Source organism: Pristiophorus japonicus, chromosome 5, assembly GCF_044704955.1.
Source record: "Pristiophorus japonicus isolate sPriJap1 chromosome 5, sPriJap1.hap1, whole genome shotgun sequence".
Classification (NCBI taxonomy): domain Eukaryota; kingdom Metazoa; phylum Chordata; class Chondrichthyes; family Pristiophoridae; genus Pristiophorus; species Pristiophorus japonicus.
In genome coordinates, this window is record NC_091981.1 from 153,223,111 (window position 1) to 153,236,522 (window position 13,412).

Here is a 13,412-nt window from a genome sequence, read left to right on the forward strand (position 1 = left end):
TTAATGTTTCCCAGTGCAGAGGTGGAATGGAGGCGTTATCTTGTTTTGTCGACGTCTCTGCTCACATAGCATGGTGCAGAAAAAAAATCAAATCAATATCAACATATTCAAAGGAATGTTCATTTAGAAGGAATCACCTACAGAGATTATGTAGAGTCATGACAATGTCAGGAATCAAAGTTATGCTGACGAATTTGTTGCAGTTTTATGTGCGTAATATAAGTTGGTGCATGTTAGTACTACAAAATAAGAGCAAAATTCACTATCATTAAGAGTAGAGGGATTTCACCCAATTTAGAAAACGGGATTAACAAGGCAGCACTTCATATTAAAACATTACATTTTATTATTAAATCCTACCCCAGAATTGTGCAGCATGGTTTCTTTAGTTTTCAGGAATAATTACAATACATAATGCTACTGCACAATTAAAATCTACTGACTTAGTAACATAACTTCTCAAATGTTCATATTAAAACTAACAGACACTAAAAACAACCTTAGTATAAGACATTCCAGCTGATGTGAAGTGATGTGTGACATGAATGCCACACAGCTGTGATATTTTGAAGAATAAAAAAAAAGGAAATTAGCAGTGTAAAGTGTAAATACAAGTTAATGGTGGTGTGGAGGCATTTCATTCAAACCTGCATTAAAGTTGAGCTGGTGATAATGCTTGCTGATTGCTCTACATTGAGAAGATTACTAAAGGTCCTCTCACACTGCCTCTTGTATAATAGGATTTATGTTTAGTCATTGCCAGTCCCTGTAACAACAGTCCTTATGATGTCATTAGGCCACAAAGCCTATAGTTACGTGAAATTATCGATCAGCTCTTTAATTACACATTATACTACAGTGGTAGTAAATTTCCAGCTGGACACTGCATAAATTTAGAATGACCTGTGTTGGATTTTCTTCAATTGTTTCAAAAATGCTCATGTTGATTTGAAGAATTATAGTACATATTCAGGAGTTAAAATTAATGGAGAGAAGGGGGCTAGAAAACAAAATGCTCTCAAGCTCAGCAGTAGTTTAAATTATTAAACTTGTCTTTCATAGAGTTCAAATTCACCTCTCACTCAAATCTTAACTTGAAAATATCAGTGTGTATCGAAAACACTTTGCAGTGTATGTTGTTTCTCATTTCCCCCCCCCACCCCCATCCACCCCACCAAAAGAAAAATGTCCTGCATGGTAATTCCCTACAAAGGACCCCTGAATAGAGACTGCCAGTAAGCATACAGATTGTTTCCCCTTTCTAACCTTCCTGATATACGTACAATAATTATGATTCCCTCCCAGGGTCACTCCACCCTCTGATATCAATATGGTTTCTATATATACACTCACAGAACACATTCAATATAATACAAGTACAGCAAACACTTAAACATGAACTTAACCGTACCTTATTATATTCTACATGAAGTGATTCCTGCTCATTTTGAAGTTTATCCTTTAAGTTCTTTTGTTCACAAATATTTTCCTGTATCTGCATCATCCGCATGTTCCTCTCTGCAAAAATAACCATTGGGATTAAGAGACTGGGATATTAATAAAATGTCAGCCAAATAAATTAGTAATGCTTACCACAGCAATAGTTAACAAGCATGTAAAATAATATTCAAATGCAGCACACAGCTTAATTTTCTTGTCATAGTGGGCCAATTTACACATGTACCTTTAGTAAATAACCACAAAATTAAGACTGATGAATTTAGCCCTGCCTTTGTTCATGGGTAGTGAAGTGTTTCTGGCATTATGAAAAGTAGCATTACATGGAATTTTACCCCAAGAATCAGTGAAGAATTTAATTTAAGATAATTATTTTCAATCCCTGTTGTTTTTTGCGTTTGTTTCCATACCAAGATAATAATTCACAAAGTCAGCAGTCAAGGCTGGCTGCTTGTGCTTTCTCCTGCCATCTACACTGGAGCTGGTATCTAGAGTGTCTACAGGGAAAATGTCGGTGCTAATTCCCATCAGTTCAGCTTTCCGCATAAGCTTGCGTATCACTGAGGCGCTGCTGGTGAGTGGTCGTGGCAGCTTTTCCCTGGGAACCCATGCATTGGGTTTGGTGCTGCGAGCTAACTCCACTTTAGCACGATATTGTTGCAGTCTTGCTGTAATGCGGGCCTAAACAAAGACAAATTTTAAATATCATTCATGAATATTACTAAATTGAACATTACAGCATGTTTTACATTCAAATGATAGTAAAATTATTCTTAAAACAGGCATTAGTTGGCAGCACTATATTTATGGCAAAACAAACAGAAACCCAAAATAGTTCAACAAGAAAAATACCCAAAGTGTTACCACCAAAAATTATTGTCACTACATATTATTTGTCAGCTTTATTATACAGGTATAACGTCCCGAAACCGGCAACCTCGGGGCCTAGGCCATGTCGGTTTTCGTATTTTTCTGGATTTCGGGTCGGACATTAAAACAACGCGTTGAGTCGGGTCGGGTCGAGGGAAGCACGTGAGTCAGGTCGGGTTAGGTCATATGTGGGTCAGGGTCGAGGGTCATTCGGCAAGGCTCGGACCGATCGCACGCCGGAATGCACTTTTGTAAAAAAATGGCCGATTTTCGGACAATTCCGGATTCGGGACGTTGTACCTGTAGTAACACTTAAGAAGTTTACATTTTTAAGTCAAAATAAAAAGAAAATTATCTTTTATCAATGATTTTGTTTAACTTAAAATAATGTGCCATATGGTAGAATGGAAGTAAGACTTTGCGTAATTTTATATGCTTCTTAACCTGAAATATATAAAGGGTTTCAGGGGATTAATCTTTTTGTTTATATTTCTTTTATACACTGATTAATGGGTGATCTGTCTCCCTACCCCTCAGTTACCTTCACCTCCTTTGAGCATCTTGCCTTATTCCACCCCTCTCGCTTTTCATTTAAAAATCCTCATTCCTACCGCCCACCAAAGTACCATGCCAATTTTCTCACTGAGATATCCTCACTGCTTTCCTCCCTCACCCTTGCACTGAGAAACTTCTAATCCTCGATGATTTCAACCTGCATCTCAACTCATCATGCTTTCTCTCCTCCAAGTTCACTGCCCTCCAATACTCCATTAATCTCTCCCTCCATATAAACTCCCTTGCCCATATTCATGGCCACCCCTTTGATCGTGCTATCTCACACGGCCTTGCTTTTCACATTGTATCAATCACAGATAAGGCCATCCCTGATCACATCCTTGTATCGATCGCCACCTCCTCCCAACCCTACTTCCTTCTGTGGGATCGCCTCGGAAAAAAACCTCTTCCAATTCACTTACAACTGCACTTTCAAAATCCCAACTGTCTAGCCAACTATCGTCCTCCCTCCATTCACCACATTTCTGCAGTTACCGATCTGCCCAACCACACCCTCACCTCCAACTTTGATGCGCTAGTCCTCATTAAAATGATTACTCTCTCACCTACTCTGGTTGCTCCCCTGGTACGGCCTTCATCTCCGCGCCCATAAGTCCAAGGCACCCAGACTTGAAGGTATATGACGGACAACTAGTTTAGCCATCCATTCCCAGAACTGGCTGGACCGCAGAAAGCACTATTGTGTCCTGCTTTCCTCTGCGAAAACTGCTTACTATTTCCGGATGATCCTGAAATGCAGATAATCTCCGGCATTTTGTCTGTACTGCTAACCATCCTCTTAAACACCTCTCCCCATATCCTCCACCCTCACCTTCAATAAGTGCAAGCAGCTCATGGACTTCTTTGTCACCAAGATTAAGACCATTTGTTCAGCTGCCTCTGCCCTCCCTTACCCTAGCCACCAAGCCAAACTTCTTCTAAGGTTCCCCTTGCCCTAGCCTTGAACTCCCACCTTTCTCTAGTTTCACTCCCATCTCCCCTCATGCCCTTTCCGAGCTCATCTTGCGCATGAGACCCACCTCCTGCTCCCTCGACCCTACTCCCACTATACTGCTGACCACCCAACTACCTCTCCTGCTCGTCAAGTTAGTCAATATTGCTAGCCTGACAATGTTGACAAAGCTGTCCTCCTCCAATGCCTCTCCTCGGTCATCCAGCAGGGTGAGATTTCACTCGCCTGGTTCCATTCTTATCAAGCCATTCGTAGCCAGAGAATCACCTGCAATGGCTTCCCACTCCCACCGTTACCTCTGGGGTCTATCTTTGGCTCCCTCCTACTTCTCATCTTCTTGCTGCCCCTCGGTGACATCGTCCGAAAACGCTGCACCAGGTTCCACATGTACGCTGACGGCACCCAGCTCTACCTCACCACCACCTTTCTCGAACCCTCCACTGCCTCTAAAAAATGTTCAAATCCCTCCATTGCCTCGCCCCTCCTCCCCATCTCTAATCTCCTCCAGTCCTACATCTCTCCAAGATTTCTGCGCTCCTCCGATTCTGACCTCTTGTACATCCCCGATTTTAATCGCTCCACCAGTGACGTCCGTGCCTTCAGGTCCTAAACTCTGGAATTCCTTCCCTAAACCGCTCTACCTCTCCTTACTCCTTTAAGATGCTCCTTAAAATCTACCTCTTTGACCCTCATCTGCCATAATATTCCTTCATGTAGCTCAGTGTCAAATGTTGTTTTATAACGCTACTGTGAAGAACCTTGGGACGTTTTACTATGTTAAAGGAGCTATATAAATGTAAGTTGCTGTTGTTGAAATTTCTGTTTGAGCTATTTTTCCACAATCGTCAACCCATTAAAAATTACAGGTTTACTTTCAGGAATTAAAATGTAAATGCATTAATCAGTGTAAAAAATATGACACCAGGAAATGAAACCCCCAGTGTTTCAAATGTGTCACTGCTCAAACATTTGCTGACATACTTTTTGCATTTTTTTTAAAACTCAATTATTTTCTTCCTTTTTAAGGACTTACTTACCTTTTCCTTCAATCACTACACCATGCATCATTTCCTATCTAAGGTGCTGCTTTGTAACTAGCTATCAGGAGGTATACTAGCCTTCCCCTTCCTCTTTATGAAGAAACACCTAGCTTCCCATGATGCCTCTTCCTTTATGTCCTGCAGAGAGCGGAATATAACTTATGGCGCAATTATTGATTTTGCACATTTCTAATGCTGATTACTAGGAACTAGCATTAGCAAACTGTACACAATGACAATGGCCGCAATTTTCCAATCAAAAAACGGGTGGATTTGGAGCTTGGGGGCAGTTAAATTATTAAAAATGTGAACCTGCCTCCCCAAACAAAATTCCGGCCAATATATTTTGGCATTCATCACATTTGGGAAACATGGTTATATTTTAGATTTTGGTGCAAACAGCTACAAGGCTTGGGGGAGAAACTGCCCCTCGCACCAATTGGGGGCAGTAGCCTTCCGGGGCTGGGACTTTTATCGCCGGCCTGGGAGTCCTGCCCCCGATGCGGAATTGGGCCTTACTCCCCTCAAAGGAAGTGGAGCGATATCTCCGGCACTCCACCTCATTTGAGGGACATTCCAGAGGCAGTAGTGCGGCATGGAGTCCGGGGAGGGCCGCAGTGCACACTATATGGCCCTTTGGTGGCCGTCACTGGGCCACCAGAGATATGCGAGACCAATCCAGCAGCCCGGCACCCAAGACAGAGTAAATGGCTGGATGATGGCAGCCCAGTCCATGCTCGGGCCGCCATGGTCGGGCCGATCAACAAAGGTGGCGGGCCAGGGTGCTACAGGCCTCCCCTTTAAACAGTGCCCCGGGAGCGGATGTCTGCCAGCTTCGTGACCCGCGAAGCTAGCGTGAACATCCGCCTGTGCCAGCCTCGCGGCCCGCAGAGCATTTTGTCCTGCGAGAAGCTTTTTCACCCAGAGAGTTATGAACCTGTAGAATTCTCTGCCACAGAAAGTTGTTGAGTCCAGTTCGTTGGACATATTCAAAAGGGAGTTAGATGTGGCCCTTACGGCTAAAGGGATCAGGGAGTATGGAGAGAAAGCAGGGGTGGGGTACTGAGGTTGCATGATCAGCCATGATCATATTGAATGCCGGTGCAGGCTTGAAGGGCCGAATGGCCTGCTCCGGCACATATTTTCTATGTTTCTATGAGACGTTAAGGGGCTGCCGTGCACAGTTGCGCAGCGGTCCGGGGCACTAATCGTGGGGCACGGCACTGACAGGACAGCGCCTACTAAACCTCTGGGGCAATTTCCCATGAGGCGGAAGTGCTCTCCTCTCCCGGAGTCGCTAACAGGGCTATAGAAAGGGGAAATTTCGCCCCCATAGAGTTTTAAAGAATAACCTAGATTGCAAGTGTAACTATTTACTCATGCATCAGGTATTACATTTTCTAATCCACTGTAAAAGGAAAATTTGCAATATACTATAAAACATTTTACCTTTATAATTATAAACTGTCATATTCTGACATGCTGCATATAAAAATACTATATTTTGTTTAAATTCTACCAAATTTGTTGGCTATATGTGATTGCATTTTTATTTCATTTCATTTGCATAGCTATTTATCATTCATACAAATGTTGAAAAACAACATGGCACACTTCTGGCGCCCATACCTGTGCTTCTGGGGCAACGTGCTTGTCTCGCTCTTGCAAGGTCATTTTACAGTATGACTGCAAAGCTAAATAGTTCTTTCGTTTCCATTTTCTGTCAAACTTGTCAGCATGCTGCTTGCAATATGCAAAAAATGGATCAGCTATATCCTGTTCCAAAAAAAAAACAGAGACACTTTAATTTTGCATTTATAAGAAAGCTATTTAAATTATACCACCAGCTTTTTCAATTGAAAAGGACTGTGATGGCATCTGTTCTGATTTCCGATCTCTTTCAAAGATAGTCAACAATTACAGCACACAATATTTCAGACCTCTAAACTGAGCAGCTGGTTGCAATCTTCTACAGCAGATGCTTTTACACACCATAAGCGTTTCAAAAACTTGAATATGTATTGAAATTAGAAACAGAATTTCTTCCATTGCCTTTTTTTTCTCAAGTATCAATTTGAAATGCATTACACTAACATCTGATTTTAATACACTCCTGTTGAAATTGTACCTCCTCTTAATACAATACATGTACTCTTCCCTTTACAATTTTGTAACAAAATACAAAGAGTGCCTTTAATTAAGCTATTGTGTTAAAATTTACTAACATAAACTATGGGTATGCTCAAATTAAATATGACAATTACTTTCCCTAGTTTCTATCCTATCAAAAGGCATTCAATAAGGTACTGCGTGTGGTGGCTGGTGTGCAATGGTCACCACATGTTAAAAAAATCCATGCACAGACATCTTCCACCCCCTCAATTGAAGTTCAGGACTGGAACATCAGGTCCTTCATTGAAATATCTGTGAACTCATGTGGAAGCAAGTCATCCTCGTTCGAGGGACTGCCTATGATGATGATGATGATGATGATGATGCATAGTAGACTCATGACTAAGGTCAGTACACGTGGAGTCAGGTGACAAGTAGCAGAATGGCTAGCAAACAGAAAACAGAGAGTAGAAGTTAAAGGTAGTTACTCAAGACTGCCAGAAGGTGTGAAGTAGTGTTCTACCGGGATCAGTGCTGGGACCACTGCTGTTCACCATTTACATAAATGATTTGGACTCAGCAATCTGAAGCACAATAAGAGTCTAAATGGGATAGAGGGGATCTCGGGGTACAGATTCAAAAATCATTAAAAGTAACAACTCAGGTTACCAATGCCATGGTAAATGCAAAAGAGCACTGTGGTTCATTTCTCGAGGAACAGAATTGAAAACCAGAAGTTAGTAAAACTTGTGTAGAACCTTGGTTAAACCACATTTAAGAATACTGGCCCAGAAATTCTGATCGAGATCTTCCCGTGGGCAAACTACTGAAAAAAGGGATAAAAATGCGCACTTACCTGAAGGTGCTGCCGATCCTGAGGCCTTCACTCACTGCGCATCGGAGCACGTGCATGTTGGGACGTCGTATGCTGCAGCTGGAGTCACATGGCTCTGGGCAGCCAATCAAGGTACAGTATTTTCTCATTCATAATAATGGGAACTCCGTAAGTTGTGAGTTCCCATTATTATGAGTGAGAAATCCCCCCAAATACACAAAACATAAATAAAAAACAGAAAAATAAACTACATATTTAAGAATAATTTAAATTAAAGTTCTTATAAAAAAATATTTTTTTCCAACTTTTTAAAAAGTTTTTTTAATTAAGCCTTAAAATAAACTTACCGTAGTGGGGAGGGTTTTTAAACAATAAAATGTTTTCATATGTGTTTATTTAATTTAATTTTAATGTTTATGTATGTTTCATACGCCTGCTTTTTCAGGCGCAAGATTTTTGAGGACATTTGCTGGGCAAGATATGCATAAATATCGCAAATCTTGCCCTGCAAGTATCCTCGCTCCCGATATCGTGAGATCGGTCAAGCCAGAAACTTGACAGATCGGAAAAGGCGCTGAAAACCGGCTTTTCCGATGCCTTCCAGGGTCCGTAGAAACTTCGTACGGACCCGGGACATCGTAATTTCAGGGTCATTGTGCTCATTTCTGGTCTTCATGTTACAAAAAGGATATACTGAGGCACTGGAGAAGGTGCAAAAAAGATTTACACCAATGATTCCACTGGGAGATTATAATGATCAGGAAAGACTGAACAAGCTGGGGCTCTTTTCTTTAGAAAAGGCTGAGATGTGAACTGATAGAGGTCTTTAAATTATGAAGGGATTTGATAGGGTAGATAAAGAGAAGATATTTTGACTCATGGGGGAGTCCAAAACTAGAGGACATAAATTTAAGATAGGTCACCAATAAATCCAATAAGGAATTCACGAGAAGCTTATTTACTCAGAGAAGTTCAGAATATGGAACATGCTACCACAGGGAATAGCTGAGGAGAATAGCATAGATGCATTTAAGGGGAAGCTAGATAATTACATGAGAGAGAAAGGAATAGAATTTATTGGTTGGGTGAGATGAAGCAATGTCGGAGGAGGCTCATCTGAGGCACAAATATCAGCAGATCTGCAGGGCCGGGTAGCCTGGTTCTGTGCTGTAAATAAAGACTATTTCCCCTCGTGCCCTCTCGGAGATCAACTTGTCCGTGATACTCATCTCCTGTTCTCTCGACCCCATACCCACTAAACCTTTAATCACTGAACTTCCCTTTTTGGCCCCCATGTTAGCGGACTTTATAAATGATTCCCTCTCCTCAGGTACTGCACCCCTAAAGTCCTCTCTAAGCTGCGTTTTGTTGTACGCAGCTTGTTTATTTCATTGTGCTGTCCCTTCAAATTTCTGCGCATGCACCGTATTTCCAATGGAAAGGCTTCTGAGCAGCCTGTGTGGTACCGCATGGCCGTGCATGTGCATAGCTTGGAGGGAACATTACCCCACACAACCCCCACCCCCAGCCGTTGAAATTCAGCACCATAATCCCCTCCTCAAAAACCCCACTTGATCCTTGCAGTCGACCACTCCACATCTCCAACCTTGCTTTCCTCTACAGTCCTACAGTCATTGAATGTGCTGTTGTCCCCAAATCAGTGCCCAACTTTCCCACAATTCCATATTTGTAAATCTCCTATCTGGTTTCCAACCCTGCCACAGAACTGAAACAGCTCTAATCAAAGTCATAAATGAAATCCTCTGTGGCCGCATAGTTACCTCTAGTGTCCCCCCAAGGATCTATCCTTGGTCCCCTCCTATTTCTCATCTGCATGTTGCCCCTTGATGACATCATCCGGAAACAGCGTCAGTTTCCACATGTACACTGATGACACCCAGCTCTACCCTCACTACCACTTCTCTCGACCCCTCTTAACTGCTTGTCCGGCATCCAGTTCTTTCTGAGCAGAAATTTTCTCCAATTGAATATTGGGAAGACTGAAGCCATTGTTTTCGGTCTCCGCCAAACTCCGTTCCCTAGACACCGACTCCATCCCTCTCCCCAACTCCTGTCTGAAGCTGAACCAGACTGTTCGCTACCTTGGTGTCATATTTGACCCTGAAATGAGCTTTCGACCACATATCCGCAGCATAACTAAGACTACCTATTTCCACCTCTGTAACATCGCCCGTCTCCGCTCTTGCCTCAGTTCATCCGTTGCTGAAGCACTCATCCAAGCCTTTGTTACCTCTAGACTTGACTATTCCAATGCACTCCTAGCTGGCCTCCCACATTCAACCCGATGTAAACTAGAGGTGATCCAAAAACGCGGCTGCCTGTGTTCTAACTTGCACCAACTCCCGCTCACCCATCACCCCAATGATCGCTGACCTACATTGGCTTCCGGTTAAGCAATGCCTCGTTTTCAAATCCTCTATAGCCTTGCCCCTCCCTATCTCGGTAATCTCCCCCAACCCCTCAACACCCCCCCACCCTCCCGCTCCCCCAATTCTGCCCTCCTGAGCATCCCTGATTATAATCACTCAACCATTGGTGGCCGTGCCTTCTGTTGCCCAAACCCAAGCTCTGGAACTCTTTACCTAAACCTCTCTTTCATTCTTCAAGATGCTCCTTAAAACATAACTCTTTGATTAAGCTTTTGGTCACCTGCGTTAATTTCTACTTATGCCATTCGGTGTCAGATTTTTAGCGCATAATACTCCTGTGAAGCGCTTTGGGATGTTTCACTACGTTAAAGGTGCTATATAAATACAAGTTGTTGTTGCAGTTGACTGTGACATTGTTACATTATCACTTCTTGTTCTTCTCACCCTTACTTTATCCTTGGACATAGTTGAAGACAGCATCCTGCTCCAACATTTCGCTATTTTCCAGTTCAGTAAGACCTTTCTTCTTTCCACTCTAACTATTTAATCATAGCCAGAGCATCTCCAGCAATTGCTTCTCTTCCCAATCCCTCATACTGTTGCCTGTAGAATCTCACAATGATCTTGACCCCCTCACCTACATGCTGCCCCTTGATATCAACTGAAAACAAAGGAACAAATTCCACAAGTACACCAACTCTACCTCACCTACCCACCTCTCAACCCCTCCATTACCTCTGTGCTGTCAGACTGTTTGTGCAACAACCAGCCATGAATGAGCCGCAACTTCCCCCAACTAAACATTTGGCAGATTTAAGCCATCATCTTTGGTCACACCACAAACTCCGTACTCTCATTGCCAATACTACCCCCGTCCACAGCCACTGTCTCTGGTTGAAGCCCACTATTCAAAACCTATTTGACACTGAGTTGGAACCAAATATTCTCCATCACAAGGACTAGCTAGTGCCATCTCTCCAACATCAGCCATCTCTGCTCCTGCCTCAGCCTTTCTGCTGCTGAATCCCTCATCTATGCCTTTGACATCTAAAGACTCAATTATTCTAATACTCACCTGGTCAGCCTCCCATCTTCCACGCTCCATAAACCTGAGCTCATCCAGAACTCTCTTGCCCATATCCTATCCTACAACAATTCCCACTCACCCATCACCCTTGTGCTCACTGACCTACATATAAACCTACGTATAAAAGTAGGGAGCTCCTGCTACTGTACAACTGTTAAGGGCGTTGACGAGACCACACCTGAAGAACAGCGTACAGTTTTAGTCTCCTTATTTAAGGAGGGATATACTTGCATTGGAAGCAGTTCAGAGAAGGCTCACAAGGTTGATTCCTGAGATGAAGGAGTTGTCTTATGAAGAAAGGTTGAGCAGGTTGGGTCTATACTCATTGGAATTCAGAAGAATGAGAGGTGATTTTATTGAAACATTTAAGATTCTGAGGGGACTGAACAGGGTAGATGTAGAGGGGCTGTTTCCCCTCGTGGGGAATCTAGAACTAGGGGGCATAGTTTAAGAATAAGGGGTCACCCATTTAAAAAAAAAAATGAGGAGGAATTTCTTCTTTCAGAGGGTCGTGAATCTTTGAAATTCTCTGCCCCAGAGAGCTGTGGAGGCTGGGTCATTGAATATATTTAAGGTAGAGATAGACAGATTTTTGAATGATAAGGGAATCAAGGGTTATGGGGAAAGGGCAGGAAAGATCAGATCAGCCATGATCTTATTGAATGGCAGAGCAGGCTTGAGGGGCCAAATGGCCTTCTCCTGTTCCTATTTCTTATGTTGTTACATAGGCCCCAAGTTTCGTGCCGCGGCAAAAACGGCGCACCTCCGAGCTGGGCGCCTGTTTTTCGCGCCGAAAACTGCACCTAAAAAAAAAGTCCGATATTCTCGAGCTCCTTGGAGCTCGATGTCTGCTTGGCGAGGCGCGCTCTTCGCAGCAGGGGGCGGAGCCTAACACTCGTGCCGATTTTCTAAGTAGCAGGGGGCGGGTACAATTTAAATTAGCCTTCGTGGTGCCGGCAACCCTGCGTGTGCATGTTGGAGCGTGCGCACACGCGCAGTCTCACACAAACATTGCCACTCGGCCATTTTTTAAAATACTGCAGAAAAAGTGAAGATTTGTTTCTTGGACCCCTGCAAAGGCTTGTAATTTAATTTTTTTTGATATTTCTGTGTGTGAGAGAGTGCTTTTAGCAGCACTGCTGAATAAATCACCTGCTGAAATCAGTGAGTTCAGCTTTTCACTGCTAAACTTGCAGAACCGGTGCTGCATTGGTGCATGCAAATTAAGGACTGTGTGTTTGGAGAAATAAGAGTGCCAATTCAACTTTGCAATAATACGTGGTGTTGACAATGCAGCACCCATTCTGCGAATTTAAATATAAAACTGTCGATGTGGCTGCCTCTCCCTGTCCAAATGGCCTCAGTCCCCCTCACAGCTCGAAGGCTGCTGCTGTATCTTCGGCTGCCGGCCAGCCACTGACACCGCTGATATCCTATGGCCGAATGGCCTCACGTCCGTCCGCTGCTGATTCTTTGGCTGCCGGCCAGCCACTGACGCCGCCCCTAAAGCGTGGCCTAATGGCCTCAAGAACCTTAATGAGCTGCGTGTGTCCTGCGTTGATTCTTCGGCTGCCGGCCAGCCACTGACGCCGCTGCTATCTCATGGCCGAATGGCCTCACATCGGTTCGCTGATTCTTCGGCTGCCGGCCAGCCACTGACGCCGCTGATACCTCATGGCCGAATGGCCTCAGGTCCGTCCGGTGCTGCTTCTTCGCGGCCAGCCACGAAGAGAATGAAGGCCTGCCTCAAGCACTGCAGCTCAGCTCGAAGCTTGCTGCCGCTGCCGTCGAGACACTGACGCCACACCCCTGCCTGTCTCCAACATGAAAGGCCTGCCTGAAGCACTTTCACACAGGTAGGAACATGGTTTATTTAATCTTTTCTTTGCTTATACATTTTTATTCAGGTTGGATTTATTTGTATAATATTTGTATAAGTATAACTAAGGATTGATTGTAGAATTTAATGACTTCCCTGCCCCCCACCCCTCGTTCCCTACGCCTAATTTGTAACCTGCGTCTGATTTTCTAAAGTGTAGACAAGGTTTTTTCGAGCGTACAAAAATCTTCACTTACTCCATTCTAAGTTAGT

General features: G+C 43.5%; 1 protein-coding gene across 9 annotated transcripts in view; it reads right to left on the reverse strand.

Annotated features, from left to right (window-relative positions):
• Positions 1 to 13,412, reverse strand: part of phf14 (PHD finger protein 14) — a 444,962-nt gene that overhangs the window by 209,940 nt on the left and 221,610 nt on the right. For all 9 annotated transcript variants that reach the window (XR_011593351.1, XR_011593352.1, XM_070881023.1 and 6 more), the window contains exons 8-10: positions 6,526 to 6,672; positions 1,869 to 2,139; positions 1,412 to 1,518 (exon numbers count right to left, since the gene is read on the reverse strand). Coding sequence is in view for 7 of the 9 variants with exons in the window: in XM_070881023.1 (XP_070737124.1) it covers positions 1,412 to 1,518; positions 1,869 to 2,139; positions 6,526 to 6,672 (525 nt within the window). In the remaining 2 variants the exon portion in view is untranslated. The remainder of the gene's footprint in view (positions 1 to 1,411; positions 1,519 to 1,868; positions 2,140 to 6,525; positions 6,673 to 13,412) is intronic.